The sequence below is a fragment of the Caloenas nicobarica genome, chromosome Z (genome assembly GCF_036013445.1).
Source record: "Caloenas nicobarica isolate bCalNic1 chromosome Z, bCalNic1.hap1, whole genome shotgun sequence".
In the NCBI taxonomy this organism is placed as follows: Eukaryota; Metazoa; Chordata; class Aves; order Columbiformes; family Columbidae; genus Caloenas; species Caloenas nicobarica.
In genome coordinates this window covers 44,320,993-44,348,439 of record NC_088284.1, presented here as the reverse complement: position 1 = coordinate 44,348,439, position 27,447 = coordinate 44,320,993, and the positions used below count along the sequence as shown (strand labels likewise).

Genomic DNA, 27,447 nt, shown 5'->3' with positions numbered 1-27,447 from the left:
TTGGAATCTGTTAGCATTTCATTATAAATCTCATTTGTGGCAGATTTATAACCAGACTGTGGAAATTAACTGCCAGAGGAAATGTGCCATTTAGTCTCAACATGAACACATTTTATTTTTCTACATGGTTGTCTTTTTTCTTACCAGACTTTTTCTAGAGGCTAGAAAAACAACCTAATATACTTCTTTTAAAGTGAAAAAACTCCAACCTTTTCATAAACATTTAAAAACTGTCTAGCACAGTGACATGTTTATTGCATAATCCTCTCTGATGTTTCTCAAGAAGAAGTACTGATTAAATGACAGTTACTGTATCAGCACACTAAAATATAACTTCACGGAAGAAATAACAGCTGAATAGATTAGCAGGTAAATAAAATAAAGTGCCAGAACAAACACTGCCATTGATAGATGGAAGGTAGTCCTTCCTATTGCAACAAATACACTACCATTCATTTTTACAAAACTGAGTTGATAGCAGATATTAGTTAAGGACAATATCCTATTCCCTTTGCAGTAAACTGATGTTTTGCCACAGAGCTTTGCCAGTGAGCCCAAGGTGAAGTACTGCACATTTTTAAATGCAGATGGTGGCAGAAGTCGCAGGAGTGAAGGCAGAGGAAGGAGAGCAGGGGCACAGGACTGGTTCTGGGTGTACATACTTGCTCCACTGCACTTGCAGCTGCCATCCGCAGCAGTTCACAGCAGTCCTGGGCAGGCAGCGGTCATCACAGGCAGGTTTCACTGGGGACACACTGAGCTGGTGCCTGCTGATGCAGCTGCTCCTGACATGTCACACCATCCTTTGAAGCCTGTTGGAGTCAGTTTCAGCAGGACTACAGCCCACAGTTCAAAAGAGACTTACTTCAGGCTAGGAAACCTGAAATCTTTCTGGTTTGCCCCACTAGTCTTTTCTAGGCCATTCTTGTTTGCCTTTTTACTGACACAAGTGTTTCCCCTAAGTATCTTTTCATACACACTTATTTTCAAACAGCACTATAAACAGTGACTGTTTCATATGTCCAGGCTGAAAATCAGGGAGGGAAATGAGAAAAGGCTCCCTTATGGCAGAATGACTTTCTTTGATAGGAATTTCAAGTGCTTTGACAGTTTTCTATGAAAGGACACAGCTTACAGAGTCCAAAGGATCTTGCTGTAAACAAAACACCTGATAATGTCTCTCTCCACCACTCTCCGCTGGAGAGATAAATTCCAAGCAGGGAAGTGGTAACCCTGTGTTTTTTCAAAAGGTGGCTCCCATGGCTGTGCTGGTGGAGAGCAGACTGAAAATTTCCCTGTGCACCTTCTCAGAGAAGATTTTTCTCTGTGGTCTCACTGAGCATTTTCAAAACAGGCCAGGAGGCTGGATCCTCTTGCAGGGCCTGCATAAGAGACCCATCAGCTCAGTATTACATTTTCTCATACCTTTTTCCAAGGGGAATGGTCCATTTCAAATGTAAGGAATAAGTTTTAACAGTGAGACAATGTCTTTCTTCTTTTCTGCTGGTTGTATTTCAAAACTTGTTTTCAATTGTAAAGCAACTTTAAAAAATAAAAATCCTCTGCCTCGGAAGTCTCTTCTGGAATACAAATACCAAACTAAACTGACAAACAGATTCGAGCTTTGGTGCATTAGGAAGGAACCTGTCTTCAATAAGGATTCTTATTCTTTACTTAACTCTCATACCTGCCAGTCTTATTGGGGGTCCTTTCTTGGAACACTTTCTTATCATAGAGATACTTGGCAACCTGGGAGCAATCCTTTGTGTTTTCTGAGAGAAATTGCCATATCTTTGATTCAGAAATGGAGGTACATTTTTGTACTAGTCTTTCAAAGGATGTCACAAGAGCTACTGTTACATGGGAAGAGCCAATCTCTGCTACTCTGCTTTACTTCACCACCCAGGGACCTCAGGCTCATCAAAGAGATTGAGCTGTAATTGCCTCAGGGCCAGCATATCCCTTTCGTGCCTCAAGTTTCCAATGGCTTCTTCTCATGGCTACCCCATGAAGCAGAAGACCACTGGGAAAGCAACAGATAAGTCTTCTGTGCTTTGGGGATGGGGCCAGGGGGAAGGGACATGCCCTTAATGACTTTGGAGATGTGCTTCAAAATCAATGAAAGCTTCTTTCATTCTGGAATTAATAAACTCATGAATGTTTTTCACTGCTGACTATGCAAAAGGAGACAGAGTAATGCATGCCTAGGAATTCAGAACTGGACATTTAGAATAATTCAAGGAAAGGTCACAGACACAGCTTCATTTTGCAAACCTACTTACCATGGGATATTTCAGTGGGCAAGCTTTGCTTTCAACAAGGCTGAACACTTATGGCACTGTGATGAAATCCATTCTGTTTCAGAAGAACTTTTATAAGACAAAATAAAAAAAGACATGAATGTGACTATAAATTAAGCAGGTACTTGAGTGCTATTTTGAATTTGTATGTGCTTATATGCTCAGTTTTCAGTATGTTCTTGCTGAAATTTCCTGAAGTAGGGTTCCTGACAAGGATTATCATGTTGATTTTATATGAAACATCATGTGTAATGGAAAGCTTGCGTGCTTCCTTTCATAAGCTGCTGAATAGTCTTTATTATCCCCACATCTCTGCAAGCAGACAATGATAAAGAAGGGAAGAGATTTTGCACTTATCCACAGAAGTATAATTGTATCCTTGGAACTAATAACAAAAATCCTTCAGAGGAAAGAGGATCAAGAACAGATTTTGACTGACTGTGTTTTAATGGGATGGAAGCATTTCAATACTCAATGTGATAAGGAAATATATATGTCAGTATCATTACACACCCCTCAAGGCAAACTCTATGGTACCAGGTGGAACTTGTAATAAAATCCTCTGCCTCAGTAACTTTCCGGAGCAGTAAGACAGCCCTGCTACCTGATCTGAAAGTAGCTGCAGTTAATGAGAGTTAGATTTTTCATTATAATTTATTTTAGTAATTGAATATGGGTTACAGCACTGGTAAACCACATGAACAACCTTCACAGAAAGCATCAGGCATGGACTGGGGAAGGGAAATAATCCAGATTTTGCATCCCAAGGCAGGGAAGGTACTGTAAGCACAGCTGTACTTGCTGCCTCAGAGAGCTTACTGCCAAGCCAAACCTGCAGCTGGATTTGGGCAGCTGGCAGGGCCTTAGGATAGCATGAAGATTTGTCTCTGAACAGTTCCTTGAAGGACAGTGACCTGCCTTCGTAATCTTCATAGTCTTTATGTGTTTGTCCGTTCAGTTCCGTCAACATTCTATTTTTCCCTTTTTAAAAATCAAAAGCCTTTTGTAAGTTAAAACTGTTGAGTACAGTTGTTTACTCTATGCAGAAATTATGCTGTTTACATTAGTTCTCCACTTTACTAGCTTAATTCCCGTCCTCCAGTGAAGAGGGAGGTTGGCAGCTAGGTCCCATGAGTCACCTCTCCAGACTATAATGCAACTGCAGCCAGTGCAATAGCCCCTTTCTCATTGATTAGACAGTGTCATGACACCCACAGGAAAACCTGACCTGCTCAGTGGTTTGGTGCAATCAGTTCTCCTAGAGTTGGTATCTATGCCCTGACATGCAGAAGATGGCTTCTCACCTGTCCAACAGCTGATTTCCCTTGTTTATGCAATGGCTCCCCTAGCTGGTGGAGGAACTGTACTCTCTGGGCAGCTCTTGCTTCATGAAGCTTCACCTCCACTTTTAAGTCCCCTTTATAGTTTTGAGGGCCTGCTCTGCACCCTCACTGATCGTCCTTCCCCAGCAGCCTGAAGTGACCTTTTGGAGCTCTGTGGAGACACACAGGAGTAAGGTCCACCGTGATGGAGTGCATCTTACTGGGTGTTATTACAGGTTGCTTTGCATGGGCTCTACCCCTGTTACAAACGTCCAGCCCAATGAGTTATTTACCTTACCTTGCTGCACAGCAAGTATGGGAAAGAGCAGGGTGCAGCCTCTGAAGCAAGGTGAGCCAGGAATGCTTTCCTACAGTTTATTTGGCCAGCCAGGCTTCTCCACATGGTGGGATGTTCTCCACTGCACCAAAGGACTCCACATTGGATAAAGTTCACTGTGTCATGGCAGTTGCATTCAACTCATCTGCTGCCTGCTTTAATCTAAAACCTGTAAGTTTTCAGACCCTCTCACCCATTCCTGGTACTTTTAAAGTTGTTTGAGAGTCCCTCAATCATAAAGACACTTCCTTATCCGGCTGTCAGTTTAGCATTCCTGGGCTTAGACCTGTTTTTCTTGCACTGACTCAGTCTATGCAGATTTCCTCTGCACCTCCTTTCTTTTCTTTTTTACTGCCCCTTGCCACCACAGACACAATTTTCCTCTTGGGACCCTTCAGCCTGTCTCTGCCTTGTGTTTTGTCATTCATGTCTCCCCTCACCAGGTGGGGAATGCTTTCTGAAGTCCTTTGCAGGCCTTTTGCGGAAGCTTATCACATCACCTTGAAGTGAAAGATAACATCTTTCATGGCAATGGGGAAGGATGTCTTGTCCCAAAGCCCTGTTTCAGCCAGGTCTCTCCATGCACCCTTGCAGACTTCCACAACCCATGTTGCCCTCCTTCTTCTGAAAACTCTTGTGCTTGCAAGCAGTAATTGCATTTCCTCTCTAGCAACCCATGAGATGTGTGTGTTTCTGCCCATCTTTTCTCCCATCTCAAAGTTAAATGAAGCAAACAAAAATTGTTGCTGGTCAAGCTGTCTTTAGTATGTGTCACCTCTTGACCCTCTGTGGTGAGCCAGATGCTGTACAGGTCTCGCAGTCGCGCCTGCCAAGTGGGTCAGTCAGTTGGCCTATCAGGGAGGAAGTGATCGGGTGGTGCAGTGAGCTGAAGCGTCTGTCCTTTGTTTTTCTTTTTTTTTTTTTCTTTCCTTTGCTTTGCTAAGGTTGGATTCATGAGGGGAAACCGCCACTGCATCTGTGTTATAGGGGGAAGAGAGACACGCTGCCTTGGTTCAGCAAGAGTTTATGTGCTCTTAATCTTTTCTGAAGTTTCTATCTTGCTGACCCAGTGACTTCCTGTTTCCTTCTTGCTGGCCCTGATCTTCATAGAGATAGTTCCAAACTGAGAAAGCACTGTCTTAGGGCCAGAGAGTAATTCCACTAACTTGTTAGCACTTAATTCCAGTTACTGGCAAAACAGCAGGCTCCTTAAATGATCTCCTGTGATGGTCCTAGGAATCTGCTATACTGCATATTAATTCTGAAGACAAAGGCTGAAAAACCTTTTAACTAGATCGAACAGCCTGTTTAGCATATCACATCACCAAAGCAACGTCAAAAATTCTGAGGAGCCCCATGAGATAGGTTGTAAATGCCTCCTATAGAGATCTGGGATTTTTTTTTCTCTGGGGTTTATTTGTTGGTGTTGGCAGGTTTTTTTAAACCTTTGGTATGTTCAAAGCTACAGGGGTGCAGTTTCAGTTCTGGAACCACTAAGTATGAAGGACATGAAACACATCCTTCTACATACCTGCTAAACTGGAAATTCTTGTCTGTTTAGAAAGGGATAGTTTTGATTTGGTCTCAGGTTTTGGCTTCTGTTCTCCTTGAAGGTACCCTTATAGCTTTTGCTGCCCACAGTTATGCTGGAACCAGTAGTTTTCCTCATTAGTGCAGTGCAGAAACGCCAAGGTTTTCTGCAGTCACAAGTACTTTGCAAGTCAGGCTCATCAGGGAAGTCAGAGTTGAAGAGGCTCAGTATTCAGTGGGAAGAAAATGTAGATGGTTTAATAGAGACATAGAGGGATTAAGTGCTACAGCCAGGGTTATGTGAGAAATCAATCTACCCTGCAGATAAGGGCTGGACATCTTTAAACTGCCCATTAGCAAGTCAAGAGGAAATTGGATTGTACTTTTAAATAAATTGACGAGCTTCAAGTAAGGGAATGTGAGATAGCAAAGCTGACTTTCTTCTGGGGGCACACAGTCAAAGCTCACTTGTGTGCTCGTGTCTCCCCTTCCTTCTGCCTCTCTGTCCCTCCCTCCCACACTTCATCCAGGTCCCTTTCTCTTCCATTGGCGTGAGCTGCAAGTCAGCTTTGCTCAAGCCTTAGTGTCAGAAAACAGTGATAAGCAGAATTATTTGTTCTGTTCCTACCCAGTAATTTACTCTTTTTGTTTACAAAAGGAGACGGGAAAGGTGTCCACCTGCAGTTCAATAAGGCAGCATATTTACATCCCCCAAGTGGCCTTCCAGTGAGAATGGCAAACCTTTCTTTGTGCTGCAGCTGCCACTTGACTTTGTCTCCATTGAGTCATAAGCCACCTAGTCACCTTGCACAACTTTGAGCGTGTCCTCTGATTTTACACCAGCTTTGCAGAAACTCAATTCAAAGAGTCATGGATACTATTCTGTTTAGGTTGCAAAGCCCTTCCCTCTCAGTCTGTACTCAGAGATCACTTAGGGCTTGTCTCAGCAGTCTGCCTCACCTGCACAGGACCTGCTCTAGCCACTGAACTCCAGAGGGGTTTTTGAAAGCAAGAGAGAAAAACAAAATGCATTTTTCTGTGTCAGGAGAAAAAAGGGTCAGAAATTCCCCAGGTAAGCTCCAAATTACATGAATCTGTATCTGCTTGACATGAAATGATCCTAAGTTAGTTTTACAGCAGTAATTCACATTTTAGAGAGTAGTTTTCGTAAGATGCAATAGCTCTTATTTTTCTTCTTGTTAATGGCTTTAGGCAGTTCCTGTAGATGTGAGCATATCTCATTGTTTTTCAGTGCAATGTGAATATTTGCATTAGTGAGGACTTCATTCATACTATCCATACTTGCTTTTTTAAGTGTGGTGTTCCTGCATTCAGGGGGAAAAGAACTTTAGCTCACCACTACCAGTCGCTCCCACTATACATCCTCCAAGCCCATGTCTGCTAGAGATGTATGGAAAGGCAGTATTTTGGGGCTAGTTACAGGCTGTGTGAAATGAGCATTGATGAACACCTGCTCCCAGACACCACATTTCTTCCATTACGTGGCTTTAAGTGAAATCCAAAACCATAGTTAGTGTTTCTTGTATTTAATTTGCAAAATAGACTTACAGTGCATAAACTGAATACTGGTCATATGCCACAAAAACTATGCATCCTTTGGAAAGAAAAATTGATATCACAGCTCACTTGAGACACCTGATGGAGTTACAAAGCTCAGGCAGATTGGGACTACAGTGCCAGTGGATCAGTAATGCAGAGAAAATTCTCACGCAAGATTTATACAACAGTTTTGAACATGTGATGCCAAAAACATGGGTATAGGCACTCCTCACAAATATGTGTAAAGCGCTTGTATAATGAGGTTTGTCTGAGAGCCACAGATTATTCCCATCTCTGGTAACCAGTTCAGAGCAATTGCTGCTATCCAACACTCTCTCACGTCAGCTAAGAACTGTTACTTTGAAACTCCAGAGTGATCTGCTTTTGTTTGAGCTGCTTCCTAAAGAAAAAACAGTAAGCAAGATGATGAAAACAATTATAGATAGCTACAAGCCCACTTGCTACTGTATCTACCTTCATAATTCTATTTAAAACATTCCTTTGGCCAGCAGAATAGCAAAATTACTTTTTTGCAAGAAACACTGCAGAGAACACTGCCTTTTTCCCTTCCAAATAAATGCATTCGCTTTCTGAGCTCGAGGACATCCTCAGAGTGTTTGTCTCACTTGCAGGTTGAAATCTTTTAATAAGGTGAAAGGACACAATGGTGGATGGGCTATGAGCAGGGATAAGCTTAATAGAGAGTTTACCAGTTAAGACTCACAAAGGCTTAAAAATGTGCGTAACTGTATAGATGTGATTCCCTCACCCACATTTGTCACATCTTAGGTTTTGGTATACTGCATCTTGTCATGTCAGGCATCTCATGTGGCTAATAATCCAGGATCCTTTCAAGCCCGTTAAGAAGAAAAGGCTCTTCCACAAGGCGGATCTCCCCATCCTAAGATTCATGGCAAGGATGGTGGTCAGCCCACTGACATCAAGCATAGGTGACCCTTCACCACTGAGCTGATGGCAATCTGTTGGCCAGCCTTTTGTCAACATTGGGTGCAAAGTCCTGTTTGAACTGGTGCTAGCTGAAGGAGTGTCAGACTACTCTTAAAACATGACCCCTTTTCCTGCCTCTAGACAGGACATTAATTTATCCTGGTCTGAGAGGTTATAAATCATGCTTTGAGGGGCCAAGAGAAAGGCATGTGTTATTACGAGGAAGTAGTACTCCATGTTTGCATTTCATTAGCACTTAGAGGCCCCAGTAAAGATCAGAATCTTGGGAGATTTGACACAATGCCAACAATGAGAAGCAGGAGGCAGCTTGAGTTTTGGAAGAGGTCACAGGAAGGCTTTTCGTGGCCTGCTGAAGAAGGGCACTCCATGCAAACAAGGCATTATGGAAGAAAGAGAAAGAAGCCATCATGCTGATGATTAATGGCAAAGGAAGGAACGGGTATGACACATGTTAACTGGACAAGCAGATGGGATTTTGATGGAGTAAAAGGTGGAACTTAAATATCCCAGTCATTATCTCATATCTCATTGAAAAAAGATAGCTAAAGCCACTCTGAAAATGATGCCAGCCAAGGTGTCCCTTTCTCCCAAGTGGTGAGTGCTAAAAAAGCAGTTTTGCTTGGAAAATGATGGGAAACACATGAAAATCAAATGTGACAGAGACTGTTTCATCCTTATTCTCTGAAAGAAGAACTCAAAATTTGTAACTGGTATCTGTTGGTAGCCAATCTGCTAAAAGCACTTTTTCTTTGGCTTCAATGTGTGCAGCAAATGGTGGAACATCACGCATCACCTACTGTAAACATGCCCCTTGGGTGCCTTCATGTTAGAAAAGCCTTTGAATATCAGACAACTTTTTTGTAGGTGCTTGCAGCTTTCTAGTCAACTTCAGTGAAATCAGTCAGTGGATAAAGGCATTGTTCCACCTCAGGGTAGAAGCCGTCTTTCAGAAACAAAAATATTGGGATTTGTTCAGCACTATAACAAAATTTCTTACTTCTGTATGCCTGGAGATGGCTAAACAAAATCCTCACATTTACAGATGACAGTCAACTCAGCTAGTTTTAGCCATTTAAAAATTAGATCCATATTCTCAAGAGTTTAAGCTTACTCTGCAGCCAGTGTAGGGAGACAGATACCATCAGAGGGGATGTTTATGCCACCCATTGTGGGGATAAGTTGAGCTGCTTTCTGTGAGCAGTGGAGAGTGCCTTACAACTAAACAATTCAGCTTTAGGCAGACAAAATCAAGTTAAATGAATAACCTGAGTTACTTGCCAGAGGTCACAAAGTCCATCAGCGGCATGGTTCCTGAGCTGGGTACTGACTGCTGTCCAGACTTCAAGCATGCATACCTCATTTTGACAGAATTTAGAGCAAAACTTATCCAAACTAGGGGGCAACCAGGGATCGTATTTTGGGTCTGCAGCTGTAGCCTAGCAGGTACATGCCTGACCTGGGCTTAACTCATCTCACAGCGGGGGTTTGCAGGCACAGAGCACCGTGAGAAGCTGAGGATGTAATATGGCCTCCTCATCATTCCTGTTGCTGTTAGGTAGCTTGGGGCAACCTTGGGTAGATTCACCTCACACTAGTAGTTACCAGAAATTACTGCAGTGGGGACTTCTTGAGCATGGTCTCTCCTACAGTACTGCTCCCTTTGGTCAGGGCACTATAATTTGCTTGACAGACACTGCATGGGCAAATCCTAAATCTGGGATTTCTCATCCTACCCTGGCAGCCTCCCTAAAAGTTGCTAACCAAACCATGATCCTGCTTTCCCCCAGTATTCCCTAAACATAGCAGGGAGTAAGCCACGAAACACTGCAGGCACGGTGGTGCTTCCATTTAATAGCAACTTAGATACTTAATGGTGTCTAGTGGCATTGTTGGCCCAAAACTGTTAATACTTCATGCAGATGAGCCCATCTTCAGGTGGGCCTCTGGATCGATGACTCCTGTGGACACAAGAATGGCAATTGTATGTGCACAGGAAGGCATGATGCCTCCAGTCCCCTGTCCTCTCTCTCCCCACATAGTCAAACCAGAGCAACAACAGCTCTTGTTTATGAGCAGGGGAAGAACCATTCAGCATTCAATCAGTCACTCTCTCCTCTGGGAAGAAGGCAGTGGCTGGACTGAGGGGTTCAGTCCCAAGGGATGGAATCAGCACAGGACCTCAGGTTAAGCTCCTCTGAAAAACACCTGCTTCAGGGCAATGCCAGGAAGAAACCTCATCCAAGGTATCATTTTGTTGGGCGCTATATCAGCGGTCTGTAATGACTCTCACACGCCAAAATTACTTGAATGCAATTAATGCAATATAAATAACTGAACATAAATTACACATTTTTAAATTAAATATACATGACTGTTGCAGAAATGTAATGTCACTCGATGGACAGAGCTAGTGAAATCCTCCCTTCCTCCCAGGCTTAGTGTGTGGCAGCATATCTCTGAGGTTCACATTTAAACTCCATTCCCTGTGTCAATGAACAAAATACAGAGCCAGGTAATTATTTCTTGTGATAGCAACAGAGCTCAGAGGACTTGCCAGGTCTTCCGTGCCCTTACTTCTTCCATCTCAAACAGGTACACTTGCCAGTCAGGAAGAAAAACTAAGCCATTCTGATCGATATTTTCACTCTTGTCTTTTCCAGCCACTTCCACATCTACAACTGGGACAAGTCATCTCACGAAATGTGACATAAAACAGAAAGCCTTCTGTGTAAATGGGGGAGAGTGTTACATGGTTAAAGACCTCCCAAACCCACCAAGATACCTGTGCAGGTAAGAAATGCAATTAGCTTACTTTGGTGGAGCCACCAGGTTCCAGAAATTCTTTTTCTTTAAAAGAGCACATGAACACAATTTCTTCTTCTGTACTTCAGGCGTTAGATATTTATTCATTTTTAAGGAAGTGAAAATAACCTACCAAGAATGACCTCTGTGCTCTATATATGAGCCATAGCAGAGGCTAACTGGGAAATCTTCCCTTGTGATACTGGCACAGCAAGGCCCATTGATGTTTACATGGCATGAAGGAACAGAACTTGATCCTTCTGTTAAAAATAATGAAACAGATACTAAAAACTAAACACACGTCAAATAGCATAAAAAAAGGTGCATGGATAACTGCGTTGGATAAGTACCCTTTATACAGGAAAAACTTGTTATTTTTATTGTCTGCTGCAGTAACTGAACCCTTTCTGATGAGACCGGATTCACAACTGCAGTTTTTGCTGTTCTGTTTAATTGCATAAAAAACAATGAATGTCATGGTGATTGGTGAAGGTTACTATTTTGTGTGAGGATCTTTATTCAGGAGTCATGTAAGTATGAAGTTAGCTTCAGAGTGTGCTTGTGCACCTTTCGCAAGTCCTGGCCTGTCCTGTATCCAGCTTTTGCAATAGTCCATTGTGTTGGAGAACATCCATGAGTAGCTACAGCACTGGAGTTCACCTCCTGCCTGATAGTGCATCAGGTAGCATTTGCCTCTGGAGCTGAACTGGTCACAGTAAATGCTTCTCTCTGGCTTGAGAAGGAACTCAGCATTTAAACCTTGGGAAACATCCTTGGGACTTAGCAGGACTGAGAGGAAAGAGGGCACTTTTGAGGTTATATTGCTGGTTTTCAGAGAGAGAAGAGACAGAGGTCAGTAAAAAGTGTAGTCTGCTGTTAGCTGCATAGATTTTCAGTATTCTAGGATGAAAAATGAAATTACGCTAATTGTAAACATGGCTCTGGTGGGTGAGTTAGATGAAGGTCTGTGATGCCTTTATTAGGCCAGGAAGGCATTGACTGGTGTCTCTGTTGTTAACTTAAAAACAAAACAAAACAAACAAACGAACAAAACCCAAAACAAACAAACAAACAAAACCCCACAATGTTCTGTTTTACTTGTGAGTTTTCTTTTTTAGTAGAAGGATGTTACCTGCATTTTATGAGCTTTGTTTTTCTTTGGCTTTTCACAGATTGCTCTGTTGCCGAAAGTGATTAATATTTCATTGACTTTAGAATCATTTTTAGCTAAAGTGAGTACGGAAAAGTTACGGGCTCTGGTGTATTGGATTATTTTTCAAGAGAGAGAGAAAGATTTCTTTTACATTTACGTGATCATTATACACCAACAGTACAAAATGAGCAGTTTGCTATGACTCTCCAGGACATGTATGAGAGCCTACTTGCCTGCGTCAACTTCGTATCCAAACACTGCTCAGAAAACTCCAGGGCATCAGAGCTGAGCATCTAGCAGACTTGCTAATAATTAACATTGTCTTAACAGTTTCAGAGTATCCCATTTTCACTGATATGGGGTCTTTTTTAAAAAAACTCAGAGATCTGATTGTGATTGTTCTTCGATGTTACAAATTAGCTGGTATTTTAATTAAATGTCTTGGAGACACTTGAATGAAGTGGGGATCTTTTTCCCTTTTGTAGACAAGAAATAACCTTTAGTTCTAGGACTAGAGGTGAAAGAAAAGGCAATTCCCAAATTTGGCAGATGTGCCTCTCTCTGGGTGGCCCAAGACCTTTTTGGAAAGAGCATCAGATCTGTAAAATCAGAGAGGGTGAGTCTCATTTACAGTAAGACAGTGGAAAAGTATTCTTACCTGAGGATAGTCGGGGCCACCACTGTTTTGCAGGGCCTTTTACTGTGCCCTCTAATACTTGCCAGAACTGAAACTTTATGTTGTGTAGCAAAACAGGACGCAATACAGCCACACAAGAAATAAAAGTGTGAGTACTTGAAAGTGGGTGTACCGGGAAACTGAAGAGACAAAATACAGTTCTCTTCTTACTTCATTAAAAATATAGATGTCTACTTTTAATTCTAGTATTCCAGTGTTAATTAAAATAAGTATCTAAGCAGTACACATTGCCTTCATTGTTCTGAGAAAATAAATCTTCCCCCAGAACATGCCTTTGGAAGTAGAATGCTTGAAATATGGTACTTGCTCTTCATATTTCTGCCTCAGTAGCAAGTTCACATTTTTCCATATGGTCCATCTGTTAAGAGCGAAAACAAAATTTCTAAAGCATGAACCATATCATTCTAAATCGGTTTCATCCCCAACCAAAAAAATATTACTCAGATTCACAACAACCATGGAATTTTCCAAGTGATATCTCTGGTTTTGTAACCTCCCTATTTTTTTAATAGAAAGAAAAAAAAAAAAAGTGTTTTGTAAAATACATAGTGTATGATCCAGATTGGATCCAATCTTGCTCTCACAGATACTGGCGTGAAGTTCGAGCAAATTTCCTGCTTTCAAGAGGGAATGTGAAATAACCATGTGGAATACTCAAGAAATCTGTGAAGACTTAGTAATGCATTGTACAGCTACATATATGGTAGTATGCATGTTACGTGTATTTTAATTACGGCCCCAGACTCAAAGTCTCAAAGTGTCTTTCATACAAAAAGTACGAAAGATGAAAAAGGAAGCATTGAGAGTACTTAAGTAAACTAGTGTTTAACATTTTCAGAAGTTCCGTAGGAACATGAGTCACATTTTGAAAAACATCTTAGATTTTGAAAGTCTGGACATTACTGTCTTCTTATGAGGCTGAGGTTCCTAAGTCATTTCTGTTCATTTGGAAATGTGTTTCCGGGTTCACTGAGGACAAAAAAATCTGATCGTTTCTTCCATAAATAAAAAATTAAGGCCAGAATTCCTAGCGTTTGCTTCTTGCTTGAAGAAAAATCTATATGAATATAATATCTGTTACGCTTTTAGAGTGTTCTTTTGAAGTATCCTACCATGACGACGTTGCTGGTGTGACTAATTGATTCCTTACTCACAGAGATCGTCTTCTCTAGTGCTTTTGTTGTTACTGAAGAAATGAATTTACATCTGAATTTCACTGAATGAAAATAATCCTTCTCTAATGGGAGGATGCTGCTTATTTTCTTAACAGCAAAAGAATGAATGACGTACTTTTTAATGATATAGCCATTTTCTATGTCCATCTTCATATAAGGGCCTTGGTGCAATAAAAATTGACAAAGGGTTCTTGAAAATAGCAAAAAGATAAAATTTGTTTTCCATGATGCTACCAAAAGTTCCAGAGATACACATTCAACGGGTAGGATGGAAGTACTAGTTCTGACTTAGGCTATGAAATGAACTACTAAATATGGAAGTGTACTGCACTTCCCATTAAACAAACAAACAAACAGACAAACAACCCCCACCACCAACAACAAAAACACCAAAACAAAAAACAATCCAAAACAAAAAAAACCACCACATTCTCCCTCAGTTCTTCTCCTGCCAAAAAGCAGTTTGATGATATGCATTCAGTGTTCTGAGAAGTGCCTTCTGAATGTGTGCAAATACTGCTCTTTGCAGCTACTGTGTGGAGAGAAAAAAAACCCTAATCATTTGAGTATATGTAGTTTAGTATCGTGGTTTCATGTGGTTAATACAGTAAATAAATAGTCCTAGAAGCTTTTTTTAGGCAGAAAGGGAATTATAAGGCACTCACAGTACAAATGTCTACTTCTTGCCCCAAGTTGCCTGATGCCAACTTTTTCTAGTGTCCTAAAAAAAAATGGTACATGGGTAATGAACTACAAAGAACAAACAAACAAAAAAAAGCAGAGTCTACAGTAAGCAACCTGCACTGCATATCTGAGCAGTAAAATGCCTTTAGCATGTACACATAATCATAAGTGGACAGGTTCATCTTGGCTCTCATCTCAGCTGGCCCACCCTCGGACCTCTTCTCAGTGCCAGGCGCTGCATTCCATTCCGTGACAATGGTTTCAGAGCGAGTATAAACACACCTGAACTGTTTTCAGTGTCATCTCGACAGGGCTGGCCATGCTTGGACTGGAAGCATTGTCTACACCAGTGCTCAAGTTGTTTTTGTCACCGCCACAGCTGCACCACCATCTGGAAACAGGCACAGCTGGAGTAAGCAACCACCAGCAGTCAGTCACAGGAGCAAAGCTTGAGGCTTTTAATGAGCAGCATATTCATTTGGGTTGTGTAGTGCTGAGCCTGATGAGCAAGATGTAGAGGTCCCTGTGAAGTGAAAGCCAATGCAGGTGTGAATGGCAGCTTTCCAGGGATGGGTGTTTAACAAGATCACTGTAGTGCAACGTAAAACTGAAACCGGGGCAGGGGGAAACATTTTTACTCTCACTCAGTAACACAGATCAAAATGCCTTCTTATCAAAGGTATTTTACCTTCTATCAAAAATGCAAAAAGTCTTCTGTCATACCCAGCAATATCACCTTTTCATTACAGTTATTGTTGTTGAATTTTTCTCAGCTGAGTATATCTGTTGAGACTGGGATATCTCCACACTGGGTACTTATCAAAAGATGTGAACTTAACTCTGAAGAACATAAACTCTCTTCCTTAATATGCAAATATATCATTACAGCAAATAAGCTCCAGAGAATCCTTAAAATATACCTTTATTATACAAAAATAATTCCTGTGTGGTTTATTTGAACAAGATACTGGTGTTTCTGCCTGCCACTGCTTCTCTGCCAAAGCCATTTTCTGGAAGTCACACTTGTACAAGGGCAGCATCTCCAATGACCCTTAGGACTAGAGCCAATTGTGGAAGAGTGGAATTTAAAAAAATCAGGACAGCTTTCAACGTACATGACACTTGGATCAATAGAAGAGCTGGAGGATTGTTCTGAACAATGTGCATTTGCAAATAAGAAGTCTCTTTGACCCCTGACGAGGAACCGATGAAGCAGTTTTTAAGGAGGCTAGTGCCAGATTGGCAGCAAGAGCAAAATAGGGGGAGGTTCTTGCACCATGGCAAACTCATGGAAAGCATCAGAAAGACAGGCAACACAAGTGAGATGCATTCAAGGAAGCAGATATCAGGTAATTTCAGGTTACACACTGAGTAAGAGTGGATTGAAAGAGGAGGAAACGATTAAAATCTAAAGATGTTAGTGTGGTGGACAGTCACACCTGAGCTCTGCCCCAAAATGAGGAATAAAGGTGAAAGAAGAATTGACAGTCAGCAGCAGAAGACAGGCAAAGCACAGAAGAGAAATTCCTTCACTATGACCAAGGCGAAAGTTGCACTGAAGCCTTCCACAGAAGAGCTTATGAACTGAAAGGCCAGACAGCTGTGGGGCTTCAAATTTTGAGAGCATCTCTGCCCTCTCATCTTACTTATTGGCGGGACTGACTATTTTTCCATTTGTCAGCCTGTTGAATATACTTTCTGACTTTGAGTTTGAGTTTGTCTTCATACTTTTTGGAAATGTTTTTGGCTTTTCTGTGATTGCTGTTTTAACTATTCCCCTTCAAAGGAAATTACTAGAAGACACAACATGCCATTACAGAAGTAGGGAAATCATGGTGTTTTCATAGATTTTATGTGACTGGTGAAAGCAACAGTATAAATTGCTGTTGTACACTGCATTGCAAATTTTTAAAAATCTGGTCTTTTCATGAGGTGGAACAAGCAATGAGCCAATATACATTTTTCTAGCCCCAATTCTTCTTTCCTTTTCAAAACAGACAAGCAAAAAGATTCCCTAGATTTTTTTTCTCTGATGGATTTTTGGTGTAAATTTTGCAAAGTGTTATCTTCTGGAAAGGTTACACTTTCTTGCCTCTTTTCTGATTGTTTTTCGCTAACACCTAACCAGGAGGTCACTTAATGCACTCCCATCTCCATAGGCCAGCAGATGTCAGTCTGTTAGTGCAGTGGTTTTGGTGTACTATTGCTCATCACATTTTTGCCCTTTAGGTGCCAACCTGGATTCACTGGAGCAAGATGTACTGAAACTCTGCCCATGAAAATCCAAAACCAAGAAAGTATGTTAAAATAATCTGAATTTTGCTTTCTTCCCCAACTACAGCAACAAAATCAATAGTACTTGGTGTTTTCACAGTTCAGCTGGAACCGGCCTCTTTATGCACTAATTTATGACCTAATTCTGTAAAGTAAAATCTGTACACCATGGCATTATTAACCTACAAAATGTTTCTCATTTGTATGATTTTTGATCTTTCCATCCATTTGCAGATGCATTTGTATTGCACACACAGGCAGCTTTCTTATTTGGGAGACTCCTGTAAAGTGCAAACCTAAAAGAGCAAACTCATGGAGATGAGTGATATACAGATCTTGTGACCTCACTGCCTTGTGGAAAGGGCATCCTAAAAGCAGTTTGGGATTTTGAATGGTGAATTTCCGTCTCACATCTTGAAATACACTTTGATCTGGACTGGTCTGGTTTTGGCTGGTTTTTCAGGGAGGGATTTCTTTTCATTGCCACAGAGCAAATGAGTTGCTCTCAACATCTTGAGCCATTTTGACACACTAAACCGAGATTCAGTTTCTGAAAGTGAACTCACCAAGTCATATCAGTTCACACTGAAGGAGCTTCTTTCATATATTCACCTCTTCTCTTTTCTCTGTTTTTTCTCTACCATTTTTTTTGTTTGTTTTTCCTCTCAGGTGCCCAAATGAATTTACTGGTGATCGCTGCCAAAACTACGTAATGGCCAGCTTCTACAGTACGTCCACTACCTTTCTGTCTGTGCCGCAGTAGAAGCATGCTCAGTCGGTGCTGCTTTCTTGTCGCTACATCTTTCCTCTGATTTTTTTTTTTTAATCTGTAACTAGATTTGTTGCCTAAGGCCAAATACTGATTGTCTCTGCCTGTTGCATGAAAATGATAACAAAAAGCAATTGTAATACGCTCCTGGATTGTTTGGCATTGAGGTTATGGGGAAATGCAAGACTTAGGAACACTGTGAAATTAACACTGAATGGTGTGATATGGACACCCCACTCATATCAAGCAGTAAAAGTGCAAAAATGACATTTTGAAAGTCTCATGTTTTATTTGCCAGAGAAAGCTTATTAGCCTCTATACAGGGTAGTATCCACCAAACAAAGGGACAGGTAACTAATCCTCTTTACATGTGAGATTTCTATTCAGACCTACAAGTTAAAGGTAATAGACATGCTTACATGGTTTTTAATGAGCTCATGCAAAACACAGTAAAAGTGTTCTTCTTCCTCGTAGTCCAAGTTTCAGGGGAAAGAGCACAGGAAGAAAACGAACAGTGGGAGAGACAGCATAAACAATGGGGTCTGACATGTTTATTTGTGGGTAACAGGTGCAAGAGATCAGTATTTCACAGCAGGATTAATTGGCCAAAGAAATGTACCCGACACACACACACACACAAACACAGAGGACTCTGTGTCAGATTGCTGGTAGAATCAGCACTGCAGTCACATATCTTATGAGCTTTCCCATGGAAGAACAGGTTAATTATTATTACTTGTCAGGGATGAAACAGAAAGTACAGTGAATATTTATTATCTCGCATTGACTATAGCAAAGGTAACATACAAGAAAATTGCTTAGATGTTACATTTTGAAGAATGTGTACTGTTCATCATTAATTGTTGTTGGCATCAGAATGTACTGTGATCTAAGAGCAGTATTATAGGAACTATTTTTTGATGGCTTATTTGCCAGCACAGGAAGATTTCAGAGACTATAGGCTAGCTTAATTTGATTTCCAGTAGTATATAGGATAAAAAACTGTTAGTATGTGCTGGTCATTTTGGAGCCTGAAGAGATGCATAGGTTTTCTCTTATACTGATGGATGAAACATGTCCATACATAATTCATACTGCCCATCATGGAAGCAATCCTTGTAAATCCCAAGGGTGCTAACTGGAGACGAGACCTTCCAGCATTCAAGTGTATATTTTATGCCCTGTTTTAAAAGCTGTATTAGTGTGAGTTATTTTTAAATGCATCTGGTAACTACGGATTTGAAAAATTTTATACTGTTACAGTGTTTAAGTTTACCAAATGTTACCAAATGGCCTTTTCTGTGTATCGTGGTGAAAAGTGCAGTTGAGGTTTTCTGGTCTTAGAAGAATCATTTAAAAGGAGGTGGTGTAAAAATACAGGATCCATTGTTTGCTGCTGAATTTACCCTGCAAACTATGGAAGAACTGTATCTTGGTCATAAATCCATTTTCCTACCTAGGAAGAAAAAAAGGTTTCGTTGGATTTTCTTAGTTTTCCAGTTTCCTAACTCTGGTTGAGATTTTTAAATGAACCTTTGGGCAGTAGACACCAAGCTGAGATTTTCTGAAGTTGCCTCTGTGGAAATGGCAGAGATGCCCTTGCCTCACTGCAAGAGTTATGCTCAGCTGTAAGTACTTCAGCTGGTCCAGCCCTCCTCTCCTTGAAATGCACTGGCAGGAGAGCACACCACTCCCTACCTCAGGCTACTCTGAAAGCCCTAGGCAATGTCTATGAGACTCTGGCACTTCTGCCTACTCTGCATCTGCAGTATAATGTCAGGTTTCTTAAACTGCCACCAATCTTAAAATGACACCTTTGGAAAAGGACCAACCAGGGTACATTTATATTTAACCAAAAAAATCAGTGAAGAAGCACTTACATGACTTTTTATTATTACATCCAATGCAGATCAGAGCATATCATTAAAAAGGAGACTTAGAATGACTTCAGGAAAACATGGCTTTCGGGGCTTAACGCCAAAATCATATTTTGCACCAAGTGTTGCAGGTGATTAACTTATCTCTGCAGATGCAATTTTTGCAAAGTACGGAGCAAATTGAGATGTTAAACAGCATAAGTGACAGTAGGAAACAAAAGCGTACATGTGAACTACACAGTGCTATCTAATTTTACTTGCTTTCAGAAGGGTCTTTCTTCATTTGGAAAGAAACGATCAATGGGTCCCACACCAAGTGTGCCTCCTGATGAGCTGGTACTATCTTAAGGCTCTGCAGTTGGCTGTTGACAAAAAGTTAGAGTCGTGAATCTGAGTTGGCATTCATAAGACTACTGAAGCTACGTGCTTTGCCGAGAGCCTTTTGCATGAATAAAATTAGGCAAATGCTCAGCGTTCTGAAGATCTCTTGTCCCAACAGAGTACAAGGCTAACTGGCTTATCTTGACAGTGGTTTGGTTAGCCTTGGGGGATTCAGTGATCATGGTACACTACCAATAAAATTAAAAGGAACACACGAAATTAAGTAGATCTCCATTTTAAGAAAAGTTATTCCATAGAAATGTCTTTCCTTTTTGTCAGTGGAAACATGAGCAGCATAACTGGGAATGGATGTGAGGGAGACTGCTGGAAAACACATGTTTAGGATGACTGTCCCTTGGCTTCAAGCTTTGCAAACACACCAAACCATAGGACAGCATGTTGTGGCTGAGAGGTAATGGCTGTTAGATTCCCCACTGCCACAGTTCTCTCCAGCACTGCAGCTATGTGATTTTTCCCCTTCAAAGGGTGCTTACCACCACTGCAGACCAAGGGAAAATAAAGAACAAATTGTGCTAGTTTTTTTTCATCTCTGGAGACTGACTGGCAGACCCTGTAATGTCCTTTCCTTGAGCACGCCAGTCACAGCTGCTACCAGGTGTTTTCCCCAATACCCTGGCTTTTTGTTGCAGTGGTTTTGACTTTGAAGTTCAGGGTCCACTGTTAATCCATAAGACACCAGCAGATGGTCCACAAAAGTATTGCAAAAATACATCTGTTTCATGCAGGTACATTTGCTGTATTTGGATGTCCATACATCCACTCCCTCAAAGGCAAGGAAGCAAGGCAAATGGAGGAAAGTAAAAGTTATGAATTAACATTAAAAGTTTTGGGTAATTTTTTATGTAGCTATGTATGACAACTCTTACAGCAACACTGTGCAGAATGTTCCATCCTTGGGACAAAAAAAACTCTGATGGAGCCTTGGATTAGGAGAAGGTTGAGGAAACTTCTCTAGGGCATAATCACAGATAAACTCTTTTTCTTACCAAAAGCCCCAGATTGGCCAAGGACCTTACCCAAAGGGCCAGCTGACTTGCTTACTTCACTAGTTAGCAGTTACATACATATTGTGAACATAGAACAATTTGTGGGGCATGCTGTGAGCTGTCTCAGGCATGAATTGAATGTAGTCCTTGCCTTCCTGAAGGCAATTGTTTCGGCATGGGACAGCAGTTTAAACCGTGTCCGTTTCGGCTCTGCCATCCTTGGTGACCAAGAGAGACAGTATCAAGAGAGACAGTATCAAGAGAGGCAGAGGGAAATTTCGGTTTGGATGACAGCCTCTGCCTCATATTGGCAAAATGAGCCTGGCTGAGAAATTAAAGGGTGCAAGAGTTGAATAAAGCTATGATATTTTAGAGGGATGACCAAAACTGCTGTCAGTCTGTAATGACCTTGATTTTTCATTCTTTCCATATATACTACAAATCTTCAAAAGTCAATTTTTCAGGGATTCTACTAGATCAGTATTTCTCAGTTTCTATTTATTTCTCAAGTGGTCACATCTGTATGAGGGAACTAGGCAATCTTCCCTGAAATTTTCGTTTTCTAAAGCCTTTCAGCACCCTGAATTGTACTCTTTATGTGCTGAGACCAAGACTCCTTAATGATACAAACAGATTTTTAAAACTTCGTTGTCCATCTCCTGCTCAAGGTTAAAAAAGACAGTTTTTCACTATAAACTGCTCATTTAATGCCCATTAAATGCTAAGATTGCTATGATAGAATACTCTATATTAAGTAAGGACATTTTCTATACCTCCGAGACTCAAATCAGTTGTAGGATAATACTTTTACAGAAGCCGTAAGAATTAGCATCCCGAGTTCAAGGTCGATATAGCAGCCTGAGTACCACTGAAATAAACAAAGATTTAGGATCCAAAGTGGATCCAAATCCTCATAAAGAGACACAGCATTCCAGCGCCTCAAGCAGAACTGGCCAACATGTAGACATTCTGCTCTGTGAGAGTTTGGTGGGTTTTAGTTTGTTTTCAATTCAAATTACATGAAAAATAAACTTTTTTAGAATTTCTCATTATCCACATAACACATTTAATAAGAAAACTAAACAATGACTTAAGAAACCTTGATGCTCCCTGGAACTCTTTGCTGCTGCATGCAGTTGATCCAAATGGGTCCTTCCCTTGCAAGTTCTCCACATACACTTGCAACTGTGCTCACACCTCACTAGGCAGCACCATGTTCCAGGGCTCCCACCCACATAACTCTATAGAGTAGCCACCCCAAAATCTTGGGTGCCCAGCTGCTGTGGCACATCACTTATGAACAGAGCATGTGGTCCTGGAGGATCTGTTCCAGCATTTCCTGGCATCATACTCTTGTTCTGTAGACCCTGGACCCCAGCATGCTACAATATATCCAATGAGTTGTAAGTCACTTTTTGGGAAAAAAATCTGCTTCCCACTAATTTTTTCTTTCAATACTGCCCCCACAAAAATCACATCCAGAATGAAAACTGAGTTGTTATAAATAATTAAATGTATTTCTGCTTAGAGCATCTGGACAAATATTCAATAGAAACCACATTGAATGTAAAACGTATGCAATAATATTAGGTTAAATAGAAGATCAAAAATAATAACCTGTTTATAAAATGAGAAGTGTTGGGATGTTCTGCTTTCTTTTATTTGGGTCTAGGGAATGTAGCTGGGAATACCAAAGATAAATAAGAGCTACATGACATATAGGTTTGAATAAGCCATGCATGTTTCTTCAGCATGTTTTCTTGTTAGGGCTTTCAGCCCTAACAAGAGTCCCATTTAAAGTACCAACTTCCCATTGCATTATTTGAAATAGAAACTGCATTATATGAATGACTTCTCCTAAAATTAAATTACACCCAGGCTAGGGGTCTCACTTATAATCAAGCATAAATACACCGATATATATGCATGGTCATGTCATTCATTTTATTGAAGACTTAACCAAGCTTGCTATGCAACTAATGTATATTGTTAGCAGTGTTCAGGAGGCATGTAATACTGGCTCTTTAGGAAGAGACCTAGATAGATTCCAACTTACTTAACCCTTAAAATGTTACTGATGGGCAGGAATGAATTGGCATTCCCCATATGTGCAAACTACATAAAAAATCCATTTGGTCAGAATATTAGGATTGGATTTAAATTTCACAACACACAAGGACAGGGAAAGTGAGAGGTACCACCTTATGGTGTTTGCCCCATGGGAGGGGCCTCCTAGGACACCTGCCAAGGGAAGACCTGTGTTCCTCCTCACCCCTGGCTGCTGGGACCTAGGGGTGCTAATTTAGGCATGTGATCCATGTAAACAGCATCAGCTCCTGCACCCAAGATTACATCCAGCCAGCGAGTGGTTTTGCCAAGGCCATGCAGCCCACAAGCAGGGGAAAAGGGGCTGGCTCCTTGTTTTCCCAAAACAAGAGGCCTGCTGCAGTCAGTTTGCAAAGCTGAGAAGGGCTCACACTGCTGAGCAAACAGTCCCAGCCACCACCAGCCCACAAAGGCAAGGAGCTGCATATCAAGACTGGAGCAGGGCCAGAAGGGAGGGCAACACATGACCTATTTGCACAGGAATGCTGCCCCTTGTAAAACATCCCTGTGCTTTCATGGTCTCATCTGAAAACAATCACGCATTTCACATGGTGCCCTCAGGACATAGCCCCCCTTCATCTCAGTAAGATCTTTAAGGGTTAATGTTTCCTGCTGTGTTCCCTGCACCGTGGTTGTTGAGATTCCTCCATACATATTTTCGTGTGTAACACTTGCAGAAGGTCTGGTCATGTAGCTTACAGAGGTGCACTTGAGCACTGCCCACGTAACCACATGCCCCTTTGTCCTGTTTCATGTGCAGACACAGAATAGCCATAATTCTCATATGTGATTTAATTTTGACTACAGTATATTGTTCTTTTCTGAAACTTTCTCCTTTTTCTTTCTTTTTTTTTGTCAACTTTCTGCATTGGCAGAGCATCTTGGGATTGAATTTATGGGTATGGACCAATCAATCATTCCTTTTAGCCTGCAGATTTTAGAGCCTGAGAGATAAACCTCTTCCTATTTTTTTTCTCCACCTCCCCTTTTCAACTCCTAATCAATTTCTTTATGCTTTAGAAGGGATCATACAGCTATAACAACCCATGTCAAAATGTTAGCAGAGATCGGCTCACTAAAATCATAATTGTGATAAGACATTCCAGACCTAAGGAGTTATAGGAATTACTGAAGTAATCATAACATACTGTACATTCGTTTTTCTGCTGTGTAATTTTGACTAGTTTTGACATTTGCTTTTGCTAAGTTCTTCTAGCCTTGCCGGATTTTGGAAACACTGTAAGCATTAAGCAAAATTACTAACTAGACAATTAAAAAAAAAAAAACTGTTATAGCCACCTAAAATTCTGCGCATTTACAGTTTTGAGCTCTGGTTTCCAAATAAAGTTTTATGTCTAAACCCACACCTAGGTATGTAGATCAGATACATGTATATATATAAATGATATGCATCTATATTCATTTCTAGGTCTGTAAATTAGAAGTGAACTGAAAGTTATTTGGGAGCTTAACTAGGGATTTACAGCTAGACTCCAGATCCTCAAGTCAGCAAATATATTCAGTATTTCTAATACAAAACTTACATTGCACCCAAGCAAGAACATTGGCAGCGAGTGCTATTTTTACATTTCAGCTTAAATATAATAGAAATAGGTAAATCCTCTACATAAGTAGACTGTATTTATCTGACTAACATTTAGTAATCAGGGGTTCAAATAATGCCTCTCTTGAACAGGCTAACTTGTAATTCAGGTCAGGTTTAGTTTGGAATCTCCTAAAATTGTCAGCAAACAAGTAGGACCAGCCAGTGACCCTTTCCACACACATTCATGTTCTTATTAAAAATGCCCCACAAAATGCTGTTAGCTTAAGCTGTGAACTGTGTAAAACCTATTTTTACAAGTCCAAATTTTAAAAAATCTCTCACAACCCAGCTTCTTGTTATTAGTATTATCACAAGAAAATATTAATTCTCACTCATAAGTACCAGATTGTAGTAGAAGATATATGGCTACATGGACATATGAGGAATTCAACTAAAATCCTTTAAAAAACTGACTTGCAAATTTTGCTTTATATATGAAATTACACCAGCAGAACCACCTCTTGGAATGAAATTAAAAATCCCCAGGGACCTGTAAGAAGAAAAACTTTAAAACAGAGCAAATTCAAGACCATATATTTCATCAATTATATATAAATTAGGGTGATATGAAATCAATTGCATAATGTGCATGTTCAAAAGACTGCACATAGAGGGATTTAATATCTTGACTTAAGTCTCAGGTTGTTTTGATTTTCCTACGTTCTGCAGGGAGAGGGGAATGTATTCAAATGATTTTTGATACTTAATAGGCTAAAACCTTTTCTAAATTCTCACTGCACATACGCTTGTCCATGGGCTTTTCCCCAAGGTTGCTGTTAATTTTTTTCAAGGTATTTTGATGAGCACGGCAAACAGCACATGTTATTTGGCTGGGTGTCATTAACTGACTCTGTAAATGTTAACACTGGTCAGAGGGAGAAGGCAGTTTTGGGTTGAGAGTTGGTATAACCTCAAGTGCCTCACGGGAGTTTGGTCCCTGCTACACAAAACTCTTCTGGCCATAAATAGAGAAGCTGAGGCTCGTCCTTGAGGCACCGCGCTGCTTGCAGAACTGTGGCTAGGATCCCTGTCCCATCGCAGCCACCAGCATCCCCTGCCACCTGCAATGGCCCCTATGGGACACCCAAGCTGTCCCAGGCCTGAGACCCTGTCAGCCAGGAGCACTGCCAGGTTTACATGGGAGCTTGCTGAATTACTGGGCAAGACCTGCCCAGACCCATGTGCCTTCCGAGGCAGCCATTCCCCACATGGCTTGAGGGAGGGCATGGCTGCACTGGCATTCATGCACACCACGTCAAGCTGGATCATCCTAAGGGCGCAAGAAAGAATTAAGGCAATGAAAGCAGACCCAAGGTTTACCTCTCCATGCCCTTCAAGACCTACAGTCCCAGCAGATGTGGCAGTATGAGGAGCATTGCTCAGGACCACATCCACAGCCCTGCTCCCTCACTGCATCTCTCTCCCCTGCAGTGGGTGAGAGCCCAGGACTATCCAACATACAAGCAAAGAGCCTCAACCCACTGACAGCCTTAGCAAGGCCATCAGCCTGGCTCATTCGCAACAGCCTCAGCCTGGAGTAAAGTTCTTGGAGTGAGTGCAACATTTCCCTGAGAATGAACAACCAAGCAGAGTTTCCACTCTTAATCAATCTTATTCCACCTCTCCCTTCCCCTCCAAGAAAAGTGGCTTGATATGTCCTTTTCATTTTGCTTTCACAAGCCAACAGCTGACAGCATGACCACAAAAAAAAAAAAAAAAAAATATTTCAAAGCATTTCAAATTTGCCCTTAAATTGTTTAGTGCAAGTCTCCTGTTTCCTGTGACATCCTCATAATACACCATTTCCATGGCTAACTAATAAGCGCTTTCAGAAGGGGCAGAAAAAGGAAGGGGATCAAGTGCCACTAACTAGCCTAGGTGAGGAGTTATGCTGTATGACAAATCCCTTCACACTCTGCTTCAGCCTTCTTTTTTGTCCCCAAGCATTTCTCCACTCTGTTTTTTCCAGTATCAAGCATGCTATGCAAGGCCTACAGTTGACTTCTTAACCCTTTAACCTTGTCTTTCCCTATATTTCACCTTCCTCTTTTTCTCTTTGTCCTGATTTGGTTTGAACTTTCAGCCCTTTCTTCCTTCTGTCTTTGGACTTTCTGTTCTTTGAGTTATATTTTGGTTTTCTTTAATACATTTTTGCAGCATTCTAGTTTTACCAAACTCACTTCTTCCCCCACCTCTCCCCCCTTGTTAATAATTAGTGCTATTAATTTTGTCTGACAGTGCTCATGACCTGTTTGCTGGTGTTTTGGTTTACAGTGGTTTGGCTTGTAGAACAAATTCGTTCCATGATCAGGTGCATTGTATCAGAGAAATTAAGATTTCTTTTTGCTTTGTGGTTTGTTGCACGGAATATTTGGCATTTGCCCACAGCAACTTTAAAACTAGACTAGATAAGCCTGGGAAACACACTGAAGGAATGACTGCTCCCTCTTCCCTATAGAGCATTTTCTCTTGAAGTGGCATGGCATTTATGACACTACATAATTTAAGTGCCTGAGCTTGGACAGGTGCTCATGGCACATATGAGGGGCCATTGTGCATCTCTGTACCTCCTGGTGAACTGTCCCACAGACCTTTTATGTTCATATAAGTCCCTTCCAACAGGAATAATACTGGCATTTATCCCAAAGATAGTGCAGAGCTGTGCAGCTTTAATTCATCCATTTATTTTTAATCACCTGCTGGTATTCCAACTGTGGTCAATACTGCAGTCTGACCTAAGGCCACCTTCTGGTCTGGATCCTCCATGGCAAGTTTTCTGGACTGTCTGCTTAATCAAAAATAAGACCTGAGAAAACCTAGATAACCATTTTGTCCTAAAAGCAGGAATACAAATCCACGTCTGTAAAGCATCAACAGAGAAGACAGACGCCTCCGTTT

General features: G+C 41.1%; 1 protein-coding gene across 3 annotated transcripts in view; it reads left to right on the top strand.

The window, feature by feature from the left end:
• Window positions 1–27,447, top strand: part of NRG1 (neuregulin 1) — a 97,877-nt gene that overhangs the window by 58,932 nt on the left and 11,498 nt on the right. The window contains exons 2-4 of one of the 3 annotated variants that reach the window (XM_065656622.1): window positions 10,679–10,808; window positions 17,473–17,531; window positions 23,819–23,842. In XM_065656622.1, the coding sequence (XP_065512694.1) occupies window positions 10,679–10,808; window positions 17,473–17,531; window positions 23,819–23,842 (213 nt within the window). Of the gene's footprint in view, window positions 1–10,678; window positions 10,809–16,758; window positions 16,827–17,472; window positions 17,532–23,818; window positions 23,843–27,447 lie in introns of all 3 variants that reach the window. The other 2 variants (XM_065656621.1, XM_065656623.1) reach the window with 2 other exon arrangements.